Source organism: Acinonyx jubatus, chromosome C2 (assembly GCF_027475565.1).
Source record: "Acinonyx jubatus isolate Ajub_Pintada_27869175 chromosome C2, VMU_Ajub_asm_v1.0, whole genome shotgun sequence".
Taxonomy (NCBI): Eukaryota; Metazoa; Chordata; class Mammalia; order Carnivora; family Felidae; genus Acinonyx; species Acinonyx jubatus.
The window spans coordinates 38,171,334-38,195,832 of record NC_069384.1 but is presented as its reverse complement, the minus strand read 5'-3'; the positions used below and the strand labels follow the sequence as shown (position 1 = coordinate 38,195,832).

The 24,499-nt window shown below is 34.0% G+C and overlaps 1 protein-coding gene across 3 annotated transcripts in view; it reads right to left on the bottom strand.

The window, feature by feature from the left end:
* Positions 1–24,499, bottom strand: part of CADM2 (cell adhesion molecule 2) — a 337,826-nt gene that overhangs the window by 79,909 nt on the left and 233,418 nt on the right. For 2 of the 3 annotated variants that reach the window (XM_027077568.2, XM_053220697.1), the window contains one exon: positions 10,175–10,294. The exons of the other annotated variant lie outside the window; for it this stretch is intronic. In XM_027077568.2, coding sequence (XP_026933369.2) covers positions 10,175–10,294 — 120 coding nt within the window. The remainder of the gene's footprint in view (positions 1–10,174; positions 10,295–24,499) is intronic. 3 annotated transcript variants of the gene reach the window in all.

Genomic DNA, 24,499 nt, shown 5'->3' with positions numbered 1-24,499 from the left:
TACCATAAAATCAATTAAGACACTCCTACATTTATAGAAGTAAAAACAGTATTAGTAAAACTGTTTACTTAGAAGAAATGTAAACTAATGGAACAAAGATTTCTTTTTAAATTGATCTAAGCCAAAGAAATAAACAAGCTTAAAATGAAACTCTTAAAAATGTTTGATGTTTTAAATTGCACAAGCCACAAGAGTGCCCTTAGAAAATAGAAGAGAGCATAAGTGTGCTGCTTCCCTTAATAGGTCGTATTGGAAAGAAAATAAGAACACCAGTTTTCCTCAACTATTTCCCAAATGCTATAAAGAAAGAGGTAAATATTTAAAGATTTTCAAACTTGGCCAGAGTTCAACTTCACAAGTTTGGAGTCAAATGCTTTGTTTAGTTTTAGAAATGGTTGTATATAACAAGCGATGTGTATTCTTATTCCAAATAAGATCTACTAGAATACAAAACAAACAAAAAACAAAACAAAACAAAACAAAAAAAACAAAACAAGACTTTAGCCTTCTATGCTATCTTGCAATTTAATTTAAACTGAAACATTGCCATTATTCAAATGTGTGGGTCCATAGCTGACTGAGAGACTAGGACCCCCAGTCCACGTTCCCTCCCAGGTCCAGCCTGTGGCCACTCCCTTCAGCACCAACAACACAATATTTGTATCCAGGTTGAAAGTGTTCTCAACTATGGGCCATGCATGTTGCTTGCTCTTTCCAAGTAGAAGCATTTTTAGTACTCTATTGTCATTATAAGCTATGTTTCATATGTTTCATTTTAAAGGTGAGTCAACTTCATATAATAAGTGTTGTTTTTAAAAAGACTAATGGAAGTTTAGCTACACTTAGAGCTTAAATGTGGAAACCTGTCTTTTTAGAGATAAGTGGGTCTCTCTATATGGACCATCTGGAGACTGAATTATTACTTAATTTTTGTCGAGTGAAAAAAACCCAACATATTGACACTTAATTTTTAAAAGCTCACAACACCATGCAAATTATGTTTTATTACCACCAATAAAACCAGAAACATTTTTAATAGCTAAACACTCATAATACAAGCTCATAAACAACTTCTTGATTTGCACACTTTGGGATTTAACTGTGTCAAGATGATATATTTTACCATTGCAAATGCTCTATTTGAGTGCATTTATAGTGACTAACTCAGAGCTATAATGACTTCATTTATTCTTCTCAGTGCTGGCTTTTTTTTTTTATTCTGTTAAATGTGTATAATTTTGTATTCAATTTTTAAAGTATCTATACCAAAAAGGGAAGGAGGTGGCACAATAAAACTAAATAAAAATAAAATAAAGATAGACTAGAATTTCTTTTGATGTAAAGAAAATAGAGACTAGAAGCATAGGTCAGATCATTTTTGCTTTTAAAGCTGATTTAATTAAACAGATGCTTCAGACAGTGGTTTAAAGTACACATGTATGCATTTTGTGTTAATTTTACTTTAGTTTCTTATATTTTGAAGCCAGGGAAAGGAAATGATAATTGAAGTAAAGAAATCTGCATATCAAATACTATCTCATAATCAACACTTTAGGCAACTGTAGTTCATTAAAAATGACTATATGAAATACGTATAGAATTTCAAAATTTGTCTCAATTTCTCTATGCTGTCACCAAGTAGTTTAACAAATTCTTTTTGTTCTAGTTTAACTTTGTGTTAATGAAGGTTTTTTTTACAAGTCACATAGATTTACTTTAAGAAATCTTTAAAGAAGAAAGTATTTATTAAGATCTTTAAAACAGCAATAATTTAGGATTATACTTAATGGTCAAACAAGTCCCTAACCTAATTTACATTTAAATAATTAAGTTTTATGTCATTCATATGATTTATTTATTTATTTTTAATGTTTATTTATTTTGAGAGAGGAAGAGAGAGAGACAGAGTGCAAGCAGGGGAGGGGCAGAGAAAGAGGGGGACACAGAATCTGAAGCAGGCTCCAGGCTCTGAGCTGTCAGCACAGAACCCGAGATGCGGCTCAAACTCACCACTTTCAGATCATGACCTGAGCCAAGGTCGGACACTTAACAGACTGAGCCACCCAGGCGCCCCTGTCATTCACATGATTTAAAAATGCAATGGCGGGGCGCCTGGGTGGCTCAGTCGGTTAAGCATCTGACTTCTTCAGCTCAGGTCATGATCTCACGGTTTGTGAGTTTGATCCTTGAATCGTGCTCCCTGCTGTCAGCGCAGAGCCCACTTTGGATCTTCTGTTCCCCACTCTCTGTCCCACTCCTGCTCCACTCGTCCTCTCTCTCTCTCAAAAATAACTAAACACATTAAAAAAAAATAAAAACAAAATAAAAATGCAATGACAACGTAGGGGCTAAAGAGCTATGGTGTATGCTAAAATTCATTCTATTCTACATGGATGATTTAAAATATTTCACTTAATGTTACATTTTTATTTTTATTTTTTTATTTAAAAAATTTTTTTTAACATTTATTTATTTTTGAGACAGAGAGAGACAGAGAATGAACGGGGGAGGGTCAGAGAGAGAGGGAGACACAGAATCTGAAACAGGCTCCAGGCTCTGAGCGGTCAGCGCAGAGCCCTACGCGGGGATCGAACTGTGACCCGAGCGGAAGTCGGACGCTTAACTGACTGAGCCACCCAGGCGCCCCAATATTACATTTTAAACATAAGTAACAAAATTAACGTGTCACTTAATTGTGAAGAATTGAGAACTTGCAGTGGAAGAGCCTGATTGTCAAAGTATCCATTTCAGAAGACATTCACCCTGAATAGACACACTACCAGCAGTAGAATGCAGTAGAATACAGCTGCAATACAGTAGGATACAGTAGGACACCACTGCCTGGCAAAACAATCAGATAAGGCATAAGGCTGCCCTACCCATGAAGCTTCCTCTTTCAGAAAGTCATGAATAACCTACATAACTGACTGTTTTGAGTAGCCCCACTTCTTCCTTCCTATGCCCTCCTTTCTGTTCTTATTCTTTAAATTTGCCAGTTGGTGAAACTCCAAACCCTTAGACATGCTAATAAAGGCAGAGCCCCAAGTCCATGTACACTCTCTCTCTTTCTGACCATTGCCTCACTCTATGGCCTTCCAGGAACTGCGAGTGATAAATTTTGTCACTCAAAGTTTCAGATAGTTTCTTGCTAAAATGTATCCCGAGATCATAAGAACCACTAGAGCTAGTCCAGCCACAACATTGGCCCTGGTGGAGGAAATGTCTGGGGGCTCCTAGAAATATGAGGGGTCTACCCAGAACAGTGCCTCAGGCATTCCTAGCTGAAAGTATTATTGTCAATAGGTTGGGATCAACACAATGGTATCCATCTTTAAATTTTGTGAGTTTGGTCATTATTACTCTAATTGTAGTCAGTTTGATAATGATCAATTTCTTAAATTTTTAAAAGATATCCTTTGTTTTTGTTTTGCAATGCTATGCTTAAATACGGTTTCATTGCAAGTAGACTCATTATATAAATAAATTGTTTAAGAATTACTAGACAAATGGGGTGCCTGGGTCGCTCATTTGGTTAACCCTCAGACTCTTGAATTCGGCTCAAGTCATGATCTCACTGTTCATGAGATTGAGTCCTGCCTTGGGCTCTGTGCTGACGGTGCAGAACCTGCCTAGGATTCTCTCTCTTCCTCTTTCTCAGCCCTTCCTGTGTTCCCTTGCTCTCTCTCAAAATAAATAAGTAAACATTAAAAAAAAGAATTACTTGACAAATGATGTGATTTTATTACTATAAAATCATTTTACCATCTCAAAGCCTAAAGTAAAACCAAATCTATAATTTGAATTAAGAATTCATTTAGATGTTTACATAGATAAACTATATAAACAATCTCATCAAGTTTAGGAATTATGTTTCTCTATTTAGTGTATTGAAATGCATGAAATATTTGAACAGACTCTTAGTCATAGAACAGGAAGTATATCAGATACTTTATACCTTCTCTTTATATCATCTCATTTAAAAGCATTTTTTAAAATGTTTATTTATTTTTGAGAGAGAGAGCACAAGCAAGGGAGGGATAGAGAGAGAGAGAGGGAGACACAGAATCTGAAGCAGACTCCAGGCTCTGAGCTGTCAGCACAGAGCCCGACGCCGGGCTCAAACTCACGAACCATGAGATCACGACCTGAACCAAAGTCGGACGCTTAACCGACTGACCCACCCAGGTGCACCTATCATCTCATATTTATACTTCAAAGGCATTTACAGTTTTGCTGAGTCAGAAACCGCAATTAGGACTTTAGAAGTTTTTCTATCTTGATAAGTATAAAACATTCATTGGTGAATTCTATTTTTAAAAATCATGTGAATAGGGGCGCCTGGGTGGCTCAGTCGGTTAAGCGGCCGACTTCGGCTCAGGTCTCAATCTCGCGGTCCGTGATTTCTGAGCTGACAGCACAGAGCCTGGAGCCTGTTTCAGATTCTGTGTCTCCCTCTCTCTCTGACCCTCCCCTGTTCATGCTCTGTCTCTCTCTGTCTCAAAAATAAATAAACGTTAAAAAAAAAAAACATGTGACTAGACATAACCACTGATATATGTCATTGTCTCATATATGGTTTTAGAATTTTCAATACTTCAATATTGTTATCTGTAAAATGAGGGTGCTGCTAAAGATTCCAAGATTATGATATAATTATTATGAAACTAAAACTGTGTGATATGATCGAAATGAAAGATGTTTTCAAATTAAACACACCATGCTAAAATAATATTAATACTAGAAATCATATTAGGTCATTTGGAACCATTTTATAAATGATCATATTTAACTCATTAATATTTATCACAGTGATCCAAAAAAAAAAAAAAAAAAACAACACCAAAAAACAGGAAACATTTATAAGAGAGTATAAATATGCCATCTGAATTGAGTGATAGGATTAATCAGGCCACTAGACTTTTAAAAAACCCTGTCATTTCCAAAAGCAGAAATTAAAATGTCTTATAGCCATAGTCTCTTGTAATGAAAACATTTTAAAAGATCTATAAAATGTTCAGATTTTAGATATATGCTACAAATCAAGAATACTATAAACTTCATGGAAAGTTTATAAATGATTGTCATATTTGTAAATAAATTCTATATGCTCTGGTAACATGTTATCTATCTTTTTTATATAATCAATAAAAATTAGGCTTAAAAGTAATCAGTACGCTACCACCAAAAACCATTGCAAACCACTATTATATATTTATATATATATAAAATTTCAGTAACTGCATCATACCACTACAAGTAAACACATTTGTTTTACTAAAGAGAAGTGAGAAATAATCCTATCATACATTGATTGTTGATTATGTTTTCAGAACTCTAGATACTATCCAATCTGCAAGACAACCTGGGAATTAAATGCTTCTATTAAGTGTTTCTCATTTTCTGATAAAAATGCTGAGGCCCAATGTGGTTCATGGTGCAAGACCAAAGACTTTGTAAACAAAAGAACCAAAATTCACACCCAAAGATGCCCCTAGGGCACACTTACTTTCTCTTTCTGGTGACAGCTGAAGTTTGCTGGCTTCTCTGTCTTAACACCTTTATTTGCAACAAGACAGTGCTAATGGCCAGCTTTTATTCCATATGGTTGAAGTTCCTATTCCTCCTAAGGGGGATGCATTTCACATACAAATTGAAGAGATGTGAAATTGAGGGATTTGAGGAGTTTGTTTTGTTCTATTTCACCCTGATTTCTAATATAGCCACAGGTGTAATTCTTTAAATGTATTTTTTTTCAAATTTTCATTTAAGTTGTAGTTAGTCAACATATAATTGTAGTTAGTCAACAAACCAGTCTAATACTGGTTTCAGGAGAACAATTTAGTGATTCATTACATGTAATACCCAGTGCTCCTCACAGTAAGTACCCTCCTTAATACCCATCACCCATCTAGCCCATCAGCTGCCCACCTCCCTCAGTTTGTTCTCTATAGTTATGTTTATCATATCTCAGACTGGAAAACTTAGTAGTGGTGAAAGAGGGCAGATAAAGAAATGAGTGGTGATTTATTTACAGTCATTTATTAAATATATACATAGGTGGGTAAATATAGTTTATGAAATTTGAAGAAATAGCATTTAAACCTCATAAAATCAAATACAGTTACTTTAGATTACTGAATGAAAGGGATGAAACAAATAAACTTAAAAAAACTGTAAGATGACAATATTGAGTTCTCTTCAGTTTTCAGATTTTCTTAGATTATTATTATGATCCTTTTGAAACTTATTAATTTATGAATAAGTGAATTAAGTTGAAAATGTAATTGCATCTGAAAGCTCTAATTTAATAGGTAATATACAAATAAAGGAATATCATTCAACTTAGAAAACACTTGTGTACAAAATTCACAACAATGTGAAAAACAGTATGGGGTTTCCTCAAAAATTTAAAAATAGCAATACCATATGATACAATAATTCCACTAGTGAATATTCGCCCAAATAAAATGAAAACACTAATTCAAAAAGAAATATGCACTCCTACGTTTATTGCAGAATTATTTATAATAGCCAGGAAATGGAAGCAACCTAAATGTCCATTGATAGATGAATGAATGCTTTAGGAACCATCATGAAGGAAGATGGTCATGAGAAAGATGTGGTGCACACACACACACAAACATACATACACACATAAGTATTAGCCATAAAAAAGGACAAGATCGTGCCATTTGCAAGAACATAGTCCTAGAGTTTTATGCTAAGTGACACAAGTCAGATTGAGAAAGATAAAAACAATATGATTTCACTCATATGTGCAATCTAACAGAAACAAATGAATAAGACAAACAAAACACGGAATCAGACCTCTATATACAAAGAACAAACTGATGATTGCCAGAGAGGAAGGGATTGGGGCGGTGGGCAAAAGGAGTTAAGGGGAGTGGGAGACACAGGCTTCTAGTTACAGAATGAATGAGTCATGATAATGAAAGGAGCAGGATAAGGAGTACAGTCAATGACATTATGACAGCACTGTATGATGACAGATGGTAGCTACACTTGTGGTGAACACAGCATAATGTATAAATTTGTTGCTGTTCACCTGAAACAAATATAACATTGTATGTCAACTGTACTCAAATAAATTAAAATTTTTTTTAAGTGAGACAACTAAGGTCCTAGCTTTGCTGAACTTCACATTCTAGGGAATGGAAATAGAAATTAAACAGATAAAAACATAAAATAAAAAAAAATTCATAACAATGTTTATATACTGAGTTTTCCACTCCCTCAAATATGGACTAGAACATTAATGATACAGTTGCGCCCAATGACTTTCCCCACCCTCAGGGGTTTATTGAACATAGAAGAGAAAAAAAGGCATTAGATTAATACTTAATGTCAGTGCTGCAATTTTTTTTCCTATACAAAATAACTACTATGCATTGCCCAATTTATAAAATACATTTTTTCTTTCCACATATCTTGGTGCCATTTGAAAAATATTGTCTTTCAACCTTTAGGTAAAAATAACAGGGAATGGCATGTGAGCGTGCGCGTGTGTGTATTTGCGTGTGTGTCTTCTTTGAGGTTAGTTTATTTGCATGTTCTTCTGCAGCAAAGGTTAATTCTTTATCACTTTTAAAGTGCACAGAACATTTTAGGAAACCTGTAAAAAGTGAATTTACTTTAAAAAGTAGAAAATTGATTTCATTTTAACAGCTGGTGAAGATGCAATAGGTAAGACTCCACTTAAGATGCATGTGAACGAGTATTAAATATGTTATTAAACACTTCATTTGAAATAAAACATTTTTCTCTTTTTTATACTAAGATGCATGTATATATGTTCACAAAGAGCATGAAGACTTTTCCTTAAGTAAGTACAGACACTGTTAACTTAGGGAGGGTGCAGAATGCATTATGTAATTGCTAGTTATTTTATATAGAATATGTTTGATTTGTGTAATTGTACAACCTGGCATAGCCTCATATATAGATAGCAAGCCCTCAAAAATTTTTTTTGAAGAAGAAGGAATAATTGACTATTGGGAATTTTTTAATGTTTGTTTTACTTATTTTGAGAGAGAGAGATAGCACAAGCAGGGGAAGGACAGAGAGAGAGAAAGAGGGAGGGAGAGAGAGAGAGAGAGCGCACACAAGCAGGGGAGGGGTGGAGGGGTGGAGAGAGAGAGACTGAGAGAGAGAGAAAGAGAGAATCCCAAGCAGGCTTTGGGCTGCCAGTGCAGAGACCAACACAAGGCTGGAACTCAGGAACCATGAGATCATGACCTGAGTGGAAATCAAGAGTTGGACGCTTAACCAGCTGAGCCACCCAGGTGCCTCAGGAAATGTTTTTTTGTTTGTTTGTTTGTTAGTTTGTTTTTTGCTATAAGAATGTCTTCAAAAAAATTAAGTCATTATGTCATCGTCATTTTCCATCAAAGTGATTTGTCTCTACAGTCAGAACTTAATATTATCATAGAGATTTTGTTAGCATGCAGTAATTACATTTTGTTTAAATTGCTATCTGTAGGGGCGCCTGGGTGGCTCAGTCGGTTGGGCAGCCGACTTCGGCGCAGGTCATGATCTCGGGGTCTGTGAGTTCGAGTCCCGCGTCGGGCTCTGTGCTGACAGCTCAGAGCCTGGAGCCTGTTTCAGATTCTGTGTCGCCCTCTCTCTGACCCTCCCCCGTTCATGCTCTGTCTCTCTCTGTCTCAAAAATAAATAAACGTTAAAAAAAAAAATAAATTGCTATTTGTAAAATCTTCAGAAAAATAATAAAATGAAGCAAAGTAAAAATTTAGGTATCTTTCATTTCCTATAATATCACAAAGTATTTTTTACCTTTTTTGATGTTTATTACTTTTACTTGATTTTCATATAAATTGATATGAGAAAGATCTTTAAATTCTTGTCACTTGTAGATTTAGCTCAAATACAGTTTGCCTAGTAATACTAAAATAAACAGTAATTTTTGAGAAATTCTTATTGCTACTATCATCAAACTTCAGTTATCAATCTTATATAATAGAGTTAACATGATTATCAAAAAATAATTATCAAATATAAGAATTTTTCAGAAACGAGATAAACACTATGATAACTGTTACATCAAAGCCAGAAACTCAATTTAATATTGAAAATTAATAAAACCTTAAGAAAAACAGATAGTATATTGGAGGAAAATAATGTTAAGCCAGTCCTTAGTATAACTTTGATTACATATATATTAATGTAAAGTCCCCATGATTTTGAGTTAAATTGTTAATCTTAACAAACATATTAGTATAGGCAACATGACATAAAACATGTATAAGTACAAAAAGACAGACTTAAATAGGACAAATTCTCTATGAGCATTGCTTATGCAAAAATTAAGTCTAAAACATGTTTTTCTATAATGAACTCAGACAATTCCTTTTAATTTCTTCATCACCTACTAACCACTCAATGACTGCTCAGGAATGCTTTTTTATATTTCTGAACCATCATGTAATTATTTTTTTGCCTTTAAAGATTACTTCAATTTCTTCAAGGTTGCTCTCCTTTAGGCAAAAACATTTATTAATAATAAACAAATACCAGAGATTACTCATGGAGCCACATATGAATTCCTATCATCCTAGACAACTTTATCAACATTTGTTTTCAGAACATTCTGTTAGTGGAATAGATTTACTCAGAGAATCACTTTAGGGTGACATGTTGAATATTTACTTAAAAGTTCTACGTGGTGAACAGTTTATGATGACCCCATGAATTATGCCAATTTTAGAACACATTCAACACTGGGTATTTTTAATCTAGTGGCAGAGGAATAAGCCATTTATATCCAGTCTTTAAAAAGCAAATGCTACCTCTGCAAACTTGAATATCTTATTTCTTTGTTTACAATTACAAGGCAAGGCAAAAAAAAAAAAAAAGTGCCCCATGTTCACATTTAATTTTGCTCAGTGTTTGCTCCATATATTTTTAGCCGATATTGTGAAATATTTTCATAGTAGTCATAAGTGACACTAAAAAAATTAAAATGTAACACCTTGTCTCATATTCTATCCCGATAACCCTAATTGATAGCAATTTAGGTGACTTAATTAATTCCTATAATTAAGTAAAATTTGATCTCAATTTTTCTACCCTTTAAAAAAAACCCTTTAAAGCTTCATTTAATGTGCTTTCCAGGCCATAACAAAGAAGCATACTGTACCTCTTACGCTGCTGGTTGTTGCAGATGTGGTTGGGCTGGTTGTTATGGCTACAGTGGTTGTGACTGTTGCAGTGGTAAGGGAGGGGATGATAGTGGTGGGAAGCAAAGTGTTGGGAACATCTGGTGAGTGGAAAAAAACAAAATATAAAACAAAATCATATCATGCAAACAAAAGAGAAACACAAATGATTCAAATTATAAATACATACATCGTACTTAGGTTTAACTTTAACAGGCTTCAACAGATTATCAGGTACAAAGCTGGCCATACCACACAGTTCTTGCCATTTTTTGGTTCACTTCTTTTGCATGCTCCCACCCAAAGCAAAAAAATGTGGAGCAATGTTTGAGAATGAGCAGGTTGTTTGTAATATTTCGAGTGAAATTTAAAATGACAAGAATTCATTTGTTCACTGAGTCATTTAAAACATGTGACATGCAGTAGCAAAATACAACTAGGTAAAACAAAAAGTGACATGCTTTGTCAAAGAAGTAAACAAAGAGAAAAACACAACAGAAATAAACACAAATAACGCCACCATATAAGATTAAAGAAATGTTAATGATGGATGAGTATATGCGTGTTAAATGGTTTTCTTTTTTTTTAATTTTGATTTTTTTTTTCTTTTAGGAAAACTTAATGGCAGGAAATAAAATGAGAGCGATCTTTAGAAACAAACAAAAAAAGAAGCTTATTGTTATTATTATTACTTTGCTTTTCCTTTTCTCACAAATGATGTTAATGTACAGCTTAGAGTCTTGCAATTCTTACCCTGATTAGCTGGTAACGCCTTCTAACAATTTTGCAGTACCTAGGAGTCTTTAACAGGTATTGAGTCAACTAGCATGGAACCCAATATTCTGAAAGGTTTATGATTTATTTTATTTGGCATACATAGGAGAGGTGATTGAACATAGACTTGAACCATAATATTAAACACCTGATCCATAGTCAAAGTTGCCTAAAGTTAACAGTAGACTCGAATACAGAAAACAAAATAAACAGAATAACTTAGAACTTTACACCAAAATCTTCCCTCCTTTCACTCAAAACTGGCTGCAAATTTGAAGAGCAGCATAGGGAACACTGAAACAATGGGGCCAGTGTTAAGCTACAGAATCTCAGTAAGATTCTCAAAAAGTCAAATCTTGTCTCAAGTGAATAGGCATATAATTTACACAGTGAGGAAATGAGAAACAGTTCACAAATTACCTGTAATTACTGTGCTGGGGTTTGATTTCACATGTTTGCCACACAGTCCCTATATATTCAAAGCGTTTGACAGATTATTTTGCCGTTAAAAGGCTTCCTGTCATTCTCTCAGCTGAAGTCTTTGAATCACACCAAAAATTTTCTAGTTTTTTACTTCTGATAAATTAGCCTTACCCAATCCTCAGACTTTAACCTTTTGAGTTCTCTACACTGGAGACAACAGAAAGCAGTAGGAGCTCACTCTCTTATCTTGGGTATTGATGTTTACACCTGTTTTTCAACAGGGAAAATGCTTCCTAGACAGTCAAATTAAGAAAACAACCTTCTAAAAACTCAATGGTGCTACATTAATCACTGGAGAAAATGGGCATTGCCTGCTGTGAGATTACCATGATCATAAAACAGAACTGACTTTAACAACATTATAATCTGAATAAATATTATGTATATGTGCACATATACTTCTTATTTACTAATTTTTATAATATTCTTATTTTCATGATAAGCTTTTCTAAATGGTGTGGCAGGCTGGATGTAAATGAAAGACATTTTCTAAATGAAAAAAACATGAGTATTTTTAATTCTCAGGCATATCTAAAAAAGAAAATAATATATTCTTCATCTGCTAGTAAAATCCTTTTCTCATTAGGATCTCAAAATATATGCACTTAATGTATGCAAAAGGAAATACCTTAGAAGGTAATCAAGTACATATAATACATATAATAATGTTAGTCCTATATAACACCTCATGTAAAGAACCTGCTACTACCAAACCTAGCACAAATGATAAACATCAGATTATTAGCCATCAGACACTAAGTTAAAAAAAGATTCCATTAGATCTGAAAAGCAGCCTTTCAGAATTAGCTAATACCATTCAATTCTTAAGAAGTATAACACAAATAATAGGTTTTAGTGTTTTTGTTTGTCCGTTTTTTAGTCTGGCCAAAAAAACCATTATTTGGACTTTTGTTCCCCCTTTATTCCATACCAACGAAAATCAGCTTGATTTGTTTTGGAAAGAGCCCATGTATTTTCAGGTACTGTGAACACTTTTGTGTAAACCAAACAATATCTTTATTTCCTATAACTGAAAGTGCATGAAATATAGGGTTTTTCCTTGGCTAACATTTCAAGGATCAAGGAAACAATAGTTTTAACAATTGTTAATCTACTTTAAGAGAACCACCTTAGAATCTTTTGAAGTGTCCAGACAGATGAGGTAATACTACAAAGCATTATTGACTTATACTGACTCCTCTTTATCTGCCCATCATCCTCTCTCATCCTTCCTTCTTGACTGCCTATGTACCTAAAAACAAACCTGCTGGAAGCAATTTAATGGAAAGCACCTTGGCCAAATGACAGTTGGGTCAAGAAAGGTATCTGTCAAACAAGAGAACCCTCTCAATCACTGTTACATGTTTTTAATCACTACTAACTTTATTTCATCTTATGTGTTCTGAAACATTTTAAAAGATTTCCCTTTATCCTTCTTATGGCACAATCTTGTTTGTCCCATTATTCTATTGTAAAAGAGCAAACATTGTAATAATCTAAATATTCAACACCAGGAGAGTAATCAGAATCAACTGAAATTCAACAACATAAGATTAGTTGGAATTCTTAGAAAGATAAAAAATAAATGTATGATAACTTCTCTCTTCTATCTAAGCTTTTATTGATGTCAGTCTCCACACTTGACAATTAATCCTTGAAGGGAAAAACTCTGCCTACTTTGTTGTTAGGATCCTAGCACAATTTAGAAGGTGAATAAATGAACTTTTTCATAGCATTATAACCATATGACATATTTTAGGAGATCTAGAAAAGTCCATTTTTTTACAGGGTCATCTAGTTAATATAAAGCTAAAGATTATATTACTTCTCCTAAGAAAAAACACCTCCTTTTACTTCTTTTAAGCGAACTCTATCCTCAATGTGGGACTTGATCAGACCCCAAGATCAAGAGTCAGATGCTCTACCATCTGAGCCAGCCAGGTGCTCCCAAAAGATAAATTTCTAAGGCCACGACTTACAGCTTCTTCCTTCAATATGTTTCCTTGCTAACAAAAGGAATCATCGCTCCCCTCTCCTGCTACTCTGAAAGCAGTGCAAGCCTGCCCAGAGATTCATGTCCTCCATGTCTCCTTATGAACTCTCTTCATTTGCACCTAATTTGAGACCTTCAGAAAAAGGGTGAATGGTCAGGAGGGTTCACTAAGCAAATCCTATTGTGATCAGTAGTAAAAGAGCATGACAAATTTTGGAGTTATCTATTATTATAGCCCCTTAATGGATGACAGAACTTTGAGATAGAGCTTCCTTGTCCCTAAATTTAAATATATGTGCATATATATGTATGTTATGGTACAGAGAGAATATTTTATTCCATATGAGTATAATGGAGTGATTTCTCCAACACTTCCATCTCAAGATTAGTTATTTTAGCTGCCTGACTGTAACTCTTGTCAAAGCAGAAATTAGAAAAGGACTCTGAGCTGCCTCTTCTAAGTCAAAACACTCATCTCTGGTTTTTCACTCCTATAACTGAGTAGCAACATTTTGGCATCATTTAGCGATTGTTTAAGAGATTTGATTTGGTTCATTCACTTTTGGTCTTTTACTTAGACATTCATAGGGAAAATGGAACTACATTTTCATAAGGAAACATGAAATAAGAAACACTAGTACTAATCATTTGTTTCATTTTATAAGTGTCTAGAATTCTGTACATTTTAAAAACCATTATACTGTTATACAAATTGTTCAATCAAACACAGTACAGGATAGAAAATGCAGGTCATTTTTTCCCCTTTTAAGACATATCCATTTATTTTTTCTCAAGAATAAAAATAAACTAATCTACATGCAGAAGAATTATATACATGCACAAAACATGACAAAAATAACCACATCCTGATTTGACATTAATTTACTCTGTTCAAGCAAGATAATCTGCAGCCATATTAATATTACATGTAATTTGCTGAATACGAGATGTTGATTTTAGGAGATCTTAACATATGCCTTATATGTTAACATCATATGATGAAAGGATGTCTGGGCATGGACACTAAGTAACTATACACTAGAAAAATCGAGAAAATGGTTTGTGACATAATTTATGAATATTAAAATTCATAAATGACAACTATATAATAAGTCAATCAGTTAACTACTTCGCATTTCATCTCTGATTTCTACAATACAAAAGATGGGGCCAAATTTTTTATTGCTATTTTCCTTGGAGAAGGTCTTATTTCAATCAAATAATATTAATTTTTCCTGAAAAAAAGTGGTTACTAATAAAAAGTTCAGAATTTACAATTTACAAAAGAAATGAACTGTGTTATATATTTTCTAGAGGTTAAGGCATAAAAAATGAAGAGTAACTGATAAAATATATAGTGGATAAAAATTGTATTTTGAGAAGTGAACAAAGTAAAAATAATGAGATTTTATTTGTCTAGATAGACATCTACTATAGAAAATTCAGGGATTTGTTTAAAGGAAAAATGTGAGCATTTTTGATAGGAAACTGAGAAAAGTAAAGGTTTCAGGAATGAAAACATTTGCTTAGAGTTTTACCTACACATAAAGTGTGAATTACAATAAATTACACTTCTCATTTCAGTTGTAACATATATGCTGTTTTCATGTAAAAGAAAAATTCAGGAGTATTTCAATAATGTCCACTGAACCCCAAATTTAGTCATCGTCCAATTGCATATTAGTGCAGGCAAAGTCTAAGTAGGCAGCAAAAGTTATTCATGTTCGTGAATGCTGGGTGACAAATAAATGCAGTATAAATAGTGTGGAATACTTCTATAAGGACCTATTCACTCGCAGAAGCACAATTTCAGCTCACACAACAAACTTGTTGAGTCAGGAAACTAAAATCTGTGTCCAGGAACCATGGCTCAACTTTGTTCCTACAAATTCAGCAGTCCATCCTCACCCCTGATCAACCTGCTTGATTCTGTCATGAAGAATTCCAAACTGTCTCCACCATTGTTTTCAGGCACTGTGCTGGAACAACAGGGACTAAAGTTCCTCAGGGCCCTCATGTCTGGCTTCTTTATTTTTCATAGTGCCCAGTTAAGGTGAGCAAAAAAGTGGAAGTCTAGCACACAAGGAGACATCTGCTCCCAACACAAGTCTTTTCCCAAAATTCTAGACTCAGCTCTTGCTGGTCTCTTTGCTGCCATGTTCTCAGAGCCACATCCTGTTATATGACACCAACATTACATTTCTTGTCTTTTAAGTTTAGTTTAAATATGACCTCATCTGTAAAGCATTTCCAAATTCTGCAGTTAATATCTTCCTTCAAAACACTTTCAAGGCACTTAGCAGATACTTCTTTCTACACATGCTTGTTACATATTATGTTACTGTCATATATGTGTGTGTGTGTGTGTGTGTGTGTGTGTGTGTGTGTGTGTGTGTATATATATATATATATATATATATATATATATATATATATACTAACTATATATATAATTAACTATAGGCTCATAAGGCAACATATCTTTGCTTTTTAAAATATCATTTTTCCTTGGGACAAGTTTACTCTGATTCAACCCCCTAGTATTTTCCCATCTCTATCCCTTTCTTGATATACCTAGTAAAATGCTACTCCCAAGTTCCTACCTGATCTGGACCTTCTCTGTGAAGACTTCCTTGACCAACTGAATATAAACTGATTTCCTTTCTCTCTGAATACCCATCATGCTTTTTGAGTTTATATAGTGCTTCTCTCACTTTCTTATCAAGATCCCCATGACAATAATGCTTGTGTTCATGGCACACCACTATGGGCACAACCAAAGTTATGGGCCTGTCACTAACTCCATGTCCCTCTTTGTCTCCCCCAGTGGAGAATAAAATACATGTGTGATGCTATTTTTCTAATTTACATAATCTATTAATACACTCTATTATTTGAATTCTTATTAATACAGTAAACAGTATGCAGAATATACACAGATAACAGGAGAACAGAATCTATGATACACCTCTGTGTTTCCTTCAGGTACCTGGCTCTATGCTTTGAATTTGACTAGCGCTTTATAAATAATGCTCCTACTGGTGATAATGACAATGATGTCAGTAAATAGGGAATAGTATCATTTTTAATAACATGAGTCAGTAATTGAGCCTTATTCATGCTTAGTGAGTGCAAAAAAAAATCCTCTCCCTTCCTAATACGATGTGTGAGATAGTTTTTAGAAATTTCTGCTAAGAGTCTTCAAGTCCAAATGACTATTTAAAAAATTAAGATGTAGTACACTGAAGAATTTTATATTCTGCATGCAGTTTTTCAATGTTTTAAAATGTGTTAGAGCTCTAAATCATGTCATCCAATTCAAAAAATAGAAAAGTACCCTTTTTAATCACATCCTAATGAAGGAGTTTAACAAAATGCAACCACATTTTGTTACTGGAGCTTATTAGAACACAGCAGATCCTGTATAACCTTGTTAAAATGAAATCAGTTCCAACAAGCACTGTATACAATAAATTGAAGAGTGGTGTAGCACCTTTTTTCCAATAACGAGCTTTTCAGGTTAAAGGTATGTTCTGTTCTCTACAAATGCAGTGTACAATAATTTCTAACTTGTCAACGTGTTTTGTTTGGTGGCAGTTTCTCTTTTTAAAAATGGCATTCTGGCCCATTCAGAATGGATTTTCTAAGCAAAATTAAGTCTAAAGAGTCCCAGAAGCCCAAGCTGCTTGTTTCTCTCTAAGGACTAGGGTTCAATAGGGAGAAAAATTGCTACCATTTAGTCTGGACTCCATATGTCTACTTTCTTTCTGCTTTATGTCACTAACTCCCCAGGGTGGTCCCAGGGTAATCAAGAGCGAGTCCAAGCCAAGGATTATTAATGGAGATACAGAAGAGTTGGAACTCAACATATATTAGAAGTATTAAGGTATGAAGCATCTTTGTGATAGAAGCTATCCACATTTCCTAACCTTAAAAATAATAACGCATCCTTAACCTTCTTACTGATAATTGCACTGCCATTGGAAGCAATTGTAAGAGGAAAAATGTACTATATTTGCTTTTTCACCTGCGCAGAGAAGGGCGTTTATCTGTTCCCATTATGTTCAGCTACATGTAGCAGCCTATTTGGATTATAGCATAAGAATGGATAACAGCACCAAGGCTCTTACTTAAATGACAACCACCAGTTGACAAGGCCTCAACTTGCCAGTACATTCTTCCTCCTCAAGAGTTGTATGGTAACCCCATCTGCTTCATAAAAAGGAGCCCTTTTAAAAATTAGATTTGAATGAATCCCTTTTCACCCTTCTGATAGCTTCCACTGGCTTCACATACTAAATGGAATCCTTTTATAATAAAAAAAAAGCTGGTTTTAAAAAATGAAAAGTACTGCAATTTTCAACTGTAGGCGGTAACCAACAGTTCAATGTAATTACAAGGAAAGTTTATGAATAAAATCAGTCTGTTATTTGAAAAAAAAATACATGCATTTTTTCTTTAAAAATACTTCTTCAAGTTCCGAACTGACAAAAGTAAAGTAAAATCTAAAGTAGGAAAAATCCTTTCAAGTGGATGATCCCACATTATTTAGCTCCACCTATGTCAATACTGTGAGCTCCTTCTTAAAAGTACTTTACCAAAATAAATCAGATGTGTTGCTCAAACACTTTAAGTTCTGTAAGGATGAAAGGTTGTTTTTTGGAGAATAGTTCTGTCATCCATTAAAGAAAAAACTCAAATCAAATCTGAAAATACACAAGGGAAGTGTGATCTAGTAGAAACACACTGATGGAGAAATCTAGATCCTGACCTGTATCCCTAATATTCAGAGTTCTAACATAAAGAAAGGTCTTTCCTAATCTTACAATAGTTTATTAAATGAACTGGTTTCCACATGGGATTTAGTTAAACAAACTGATAACCTTCTCCAAGTTATTTACATCTAAGACATGCTCTAAATAAGAAAGTGAATATTTTACTGAAGTATTTCTAACTATAGAATTTCATATTCTCCTGAATGCGTCTCTTGGAATATTACAATTAATGAAGGGATCCTAAAAACATCTCTGAAGTTGCATCATGGTGAAGGATTGGGGTGAAAACACTTCACTTTTGTTCATTTTTACTGAGAAGTCCAGGCATAATAGGGAGTGTTTATTTATTCATTATAGGTTCTGCAGTGCTTGGCCTAGCACTTTGTATGTAGTAGATACTCAAGAAAGATTTCCTGAAATAATAAAATATTAGGTACTATAGCATTGTGATATACATTTTCAGAAAACACTTTATATTTGGCCAGAAATAAATCTTATCTTTATAAGTGATGTTACAGATTTCCAAAGAAAATAAATCCAATTGTTAGTAAGCAATAATCTCATAATTTTGCAAAAAAAAAATGAACAGACGTGAAGTCAATTATATAAGTCTTCTAATTTCTAGGATTTCTATTAAAGATATTAATTATTCTATACACAGTTGTTCATTTCATATACTGCTTAACTGTATAAGGCATCATTTACATATGGATTTCCAAATAAATATATCTCTAGATCTCACTTCTTTTCCTAATAAGAGATGAAACCTAAAGGTCTTGATTTGGGTGACCAAAGAATGAATATCAGTTTCCCCATTTTTGTTCAGAAGTCAAGGCAGTATAATTGGACACACACACATATGCATGTATGTGAATATGGGCATTTGTGTATGTATATATGTATACATTCATACACATTTTATTAAAGTTTCTTCTGTTGAAAAAGAGAGAGAGACAAAGATAGAGATATACAAAGAAATGTAATCATTGGAGAAATATTTACTGATTGCTTACTATTTAGAAGGCATTGTTCTAAAAGCTAGAGATACAGCGAAAAATGAGACTCATAAGATCTCTGCTTTCAAGAAAGTCATAATCTACTGGTTGGATATAGAATATATTCATGTAAACAGGTATATACATATATATATATATATATATATATATATATATATATATATATACATAAATGCATACATATATGTATACATACACATTTATACAATCAAATATACAAATACACAACTAAAATACCAAATAATGATAAATGCCCTGCAGAGAATTAAAATTAAGCGCTGTGTGATTTGCGGTATTTTAGATTGGAGTGGGACAAAAATATCCTTTTTCGGAAGATTCATTTAATCTGAGATCTGAATGATAAGAAATCACTCTTGCAAATACCCGCGTTCATGACAGAATTCCTTGTACTTCCTGGACAAGCATTCTGGACAGAAGCAAACTTCCTTAAAAGAGATTGAGCTCGACGTCTTAGAGGAGTTGAAGGAGATCCAGAGAAACAAGTGATTGTGTAGAGAGTAATGAGATGTCACATATGTAGATAGTAGCATATTGTGTATGGTTTGGTAAGCTAGATTAATAAGGATTTGGCTTTTACACTAAGTGTGATGAAATGCCTTTGGAAAAACTTAGGGGGAATATATGAAGGAATGTGTATTTAGAACATTTATATGTGTGGGAAAGAGATTGTAGACATGGAAGTCAATAGTGTAGGCTAGAGAGAATAATGGAGACAAGTAGACATACTGAACACATGGTTTGGAAATAGTGTCATCAGAACTTGCTGATGAATTGGAAATTGGCCTCAAGTGGAGTCAAGGATAGTTCTTAGGTTCTGGAACAAGCACATGATGTGTTGTTACAATGTTAGTAAAAATTACACTGTAAGAAGCTACTAAGCAGGTTGCATGAAAAATATGTATCTTCTAGTTAGGTGTGCCATTATTTCTGAAAACAGATGCTTAAATTTTCCTCATTGGGCCATTGAATATTGCTTGAATTCTTAAATGAATTTGCCAATTAGTGCTCATACACTTGAGTGCAAGAGCTTTGTAGATCTTTGAAAAGCTACAAACTCACCTTATTTCCACATAAAAAATCTAGCAAGACTGAGAGTCATGGATTCTATTCTTCTGTTTACCTTACTGCAACTGATAGAAAAGATTATGTATAAATAGTGTAAGAAAAGATATTTACAATGCTAAAATTGTTGGGCGATGGACTCTCCTCCCTTCAGGCAGGAATGAGGGTTTTCCCCATGGACATTTTAGCCAGTGGTCGAGGTAGGTACCATTGAAACATTTACTGCAGAATGGTTGAGTGCTATCTCTGAACGGGAATTTTACTCTGAAGGTAAAACCTCATTTTATATAATTCATGCTCATCTCAAAGCAAAGAGATGGAATTAAACCTCAACACGGTGATATGTATGCCTGCACATATGCAACTTTTAAAATGTTTTATAATGCAAAAGTGCCCCTGTCTCCACTATTTGATCCTATTCCACTTCTCTCTGCAGAGTTCAACAGCATATTTATGCAGAGGTGTGCCTTTCCCACAGGCTCTCCCTACTGTATTCATGTCCAGAACTGATGTTTTATCTCAGCAATTAAAGAAGGCACTGTTTTAAGACTCGTCCAACTAGCTTACTGTCTGCAAACTCTCCACCAGAGATGAGGGCAGCAACCATAGGGCTCTCCCACGAGTGCACTGTTTTTTGCTCCATATGGATGTCTTTTCTCTCCTTTTCTTCCCACACTGTGTATTTTCCCATTGACACATCTAAAGAAAGCTTCTCCAAAGGAAAAATGCTCATTATGACTACACAGAATTAATTTACCAACTGGTAGGTCTGTTTCCATGTGAGGGAACAGATTTTAGCTGAATCCCTTTTTAATGTTTACTAGGTTGTGCATCTGTCCGTAATCCAGACTTCTCTTTCTCCCTGGCCACCTACCCATATGAACTCATTCTCTTAGTTCCACAGTGATCTGTTGCACCTCGCCTAACACCACAACTAAGAGGAAAAAAAAAAAAAGGCATGCAGTCTCGCAATGCTCTCAATGTTTCCAAATGTTTCATTGCTAGATAAATGTAATGGTAAATGTACATGTTACTGCCAACTTTTTAGCTACATATTTACTAGGAAGCACAGAGGTACATTTTTCATTTTAATGTGATGAAAGTTCTCAAGAGTTTTCAAATCATTGATAATCATGATATGAATATGTGTAACATATATTTCAAGATAAGAAATGTACATATCATAATCATATTTGCTTAGTTCTTATGGTAAGTGAAGTTTAAAAACAAGTTTAAGGTATTAGTTTATGATAGCCCTAATCTGTTTCATAATTATTACCTCACTCACCTATACATGTATTAATTATTTTGCTAAATTTAGGATCAGGTACTAATAACCCTAAAGCAACTGAACTTATGTTCTACACTCTAGCGAAACTTTGAAGGAGGTGATAGATGACTTGGAGGTTTTTGCTGAAGTGATAGAAAGCCTACTCTCCATGACTCCGTTTGCCTCTCTCCCATAGTAAGCAAATCAAGTGAAAGGGAAAATTTCAGCACTGAGGACTGAAAGTGAGCCTATACTTACGTATAATCTCTGAAAAAGATATATGTCTAAACTATGCAACAAAGCTAGGTGCTTGGCTTAATGCAGGACTATGCAATATTTTTGTGTATAACTGTCTCTGAGTATTTCTGACATTTATTATTTATAAATAACAACAGAGTGAAATGAAAATGGTAGTTATATTGATTTTTAAAAGCTGAAAAGGCATATTTAATAGCTTGATACTTTTCACTAGACTAAAACACACAGATATTTCTAGAAGTAATATTCTCTCTATTAAAAATCTGAAACACTCTTTTTATGATGGTTCTTATTAACTAACAATAAAATGTGATGGATCCTATATAGTGTGTGTGTGTGCGTGTGTGTGTGTGTGTGTGTGTGTGTGTGTGTGTGTGTGTGTGTGTGTTAGTTCTGAGGTAAATTATCCTGGAAACATAAAAAAGCAATAGCATATTTTTCATCAGTATTCATTTCAACAGATACATGATCAAATACATAAAACAAACGGTAACTGTCAAGTGATATGTTAGAGATATCAAGTCAGTGACTGTCAGTAAACTGATTGACGTTACAGAAATATAAAGAAACTTTTTATTATTTTTTACTTTCTACTATAATTATACTAGTTATGGAGGATTTTACTAGTTTTTATGTGGTTGTAAAACTAAAATTTGCTACAAAGGCAAAATATCTACACATAAAAGTAAAAACATGGCAGGGTCTGTCGTGGGCAATTTCACTCACAACAAGAATAGTAAGTTAAGATAATGAAGAAGTAATGAATTGTTTCAAAAGCTTATCCACACAAGTAGAAAAATAATGAAGTAAAGGAATATTAGAGCAGTAGCAAAATAATTTTAAATCTCATATAAGGGTTCTTATGGTAATAGGAAGAATATGTTTGAAGAGAGATGGGAAATATACAAACCTTTCTAGAATAGTGCTCAACTATGTTATGACTCTCTGAGACAACGCTAAGTTGGGTTCTGAGTGGAGTGGGTTCTCCACTGAAACTCTAATCTGACTCCATGTTACTCTCTCCTACAGTCTAGGCCTGCCATAGTTAGTGCCACTACTGTAGAAGAAGAAATAAAATACTTATTTCTTTTCTACTTCATTGCTATATTTCTTTCCAAATCTTAGGGAGGGTTTTGAAGGTACAGATGTTACCAAAGAGTTCCAGCATCTGTTCCTCTTCCATTTGTATTTTGAGGAGTGGTTCCAAATTTCTCTAGCATGAGGGTGAAGGGAGGTGAAAGATACTGGGTGATGAGAACGAAGTTAAAGATATGAAGCAAGTGTACTGATTTGTGTTTCTCACTTTCCATATTCATTCTCAAGTTTTCCTGGGTGCTATATGTTTCTGACACTTTCAAAAGAACATATATTCACATCAACTGATGACAAATAAATATAAGGACTTCAGTTGCCTCCATCCACAAAATAAGATTAGCCTAAGGTCATCTGTAATTCTCTGCAGCCATTCCTTGTGTGATAAAATAGCATCTTCCATGTTCTCTCTATTGAAGGATGTGCATCTGGGAGCTCTTTTCTTGGGGAGAAGATACTGTATCTAAACCCTCTGAACTTGATGCTGCATTAGACAAAGAAGTAATTATAACTTTTCTCCTGCACTCTCTTCAAGATATTCTCTACTGCTTAGTTAGCAAGAATTTACAATTGTCTTGTTCTTAGATAACCTAATTCATGCTCTGGGTACCATACAGGGAAGACTGTGGGCACTAAATTGTATGCAACTCTTGGCGAAGTTTTTTACTAGAGCATTAGATCGAGATGTCTTTTAGTATCATAAGGCTACTAGTAACATGATAAGAATAGTTTGATTTATTGCATATCTATGCACCTGGCCCTGTGTTGGGTACTTCCATTAATGATGTACACCATTTGTCTTTTAATAATTCAGAAGTGCTCTGTTACTATTTTTTTTTTTTAGTCCAGATACTTGGACCATACTTTCAAAGACTCTGAACAGCTACATCATTGTAAGTCCATACTCTTCTAGTTCTTTTATTATGATATTACATCTACTTGAAAGCTTAACTTATCTTCCATATTCAATTCTAAACTTCTTGAGTTCTGTTCACCTATAGTGCTTTTGTATTCAGTAGATAAATGTCAAAGATTTATTTGGTGAAAGAATTTTTCTTTTGATCTGAGTTCTCCAAATAGTAAAAACAGCAATGCAACAGCATGTTTAAACACCATTAACATGGAAATAATCAGCCTCCCTAAATAAATAGCATGATACCAATGAAAACATAAGAATGACTTCAATATTTTTATGCAAAAGCAAAAAACAAGGAAAAACCCTATTCTGTTCACATGAATTAATAGAATAACTGAGGCTACCAAATTAGCAGCTAGATTTTTCCATTGCTGAGCCTGTTAAGTGAAAAATGGTACCTTCTTTCCCAATGGAACCTGCACAATACAAATATTTCATAAATATAGTGTTTTATCCTGCAAGTGTTTGTATGCTAAATTTTGTTAGACCTTCACTGAGGGTGAATTTTAGACTGGCAGTTTCAAATTACCATCTGTAGTTCTAAAGCTAAAATTTGTAAAGGTGTAATTAGGAGAAGGGGAGAAAAGCCCTCCAGTGACCATAACACAAAATGTCAGCGCTGCTAACAACTAAATGTGACAACATT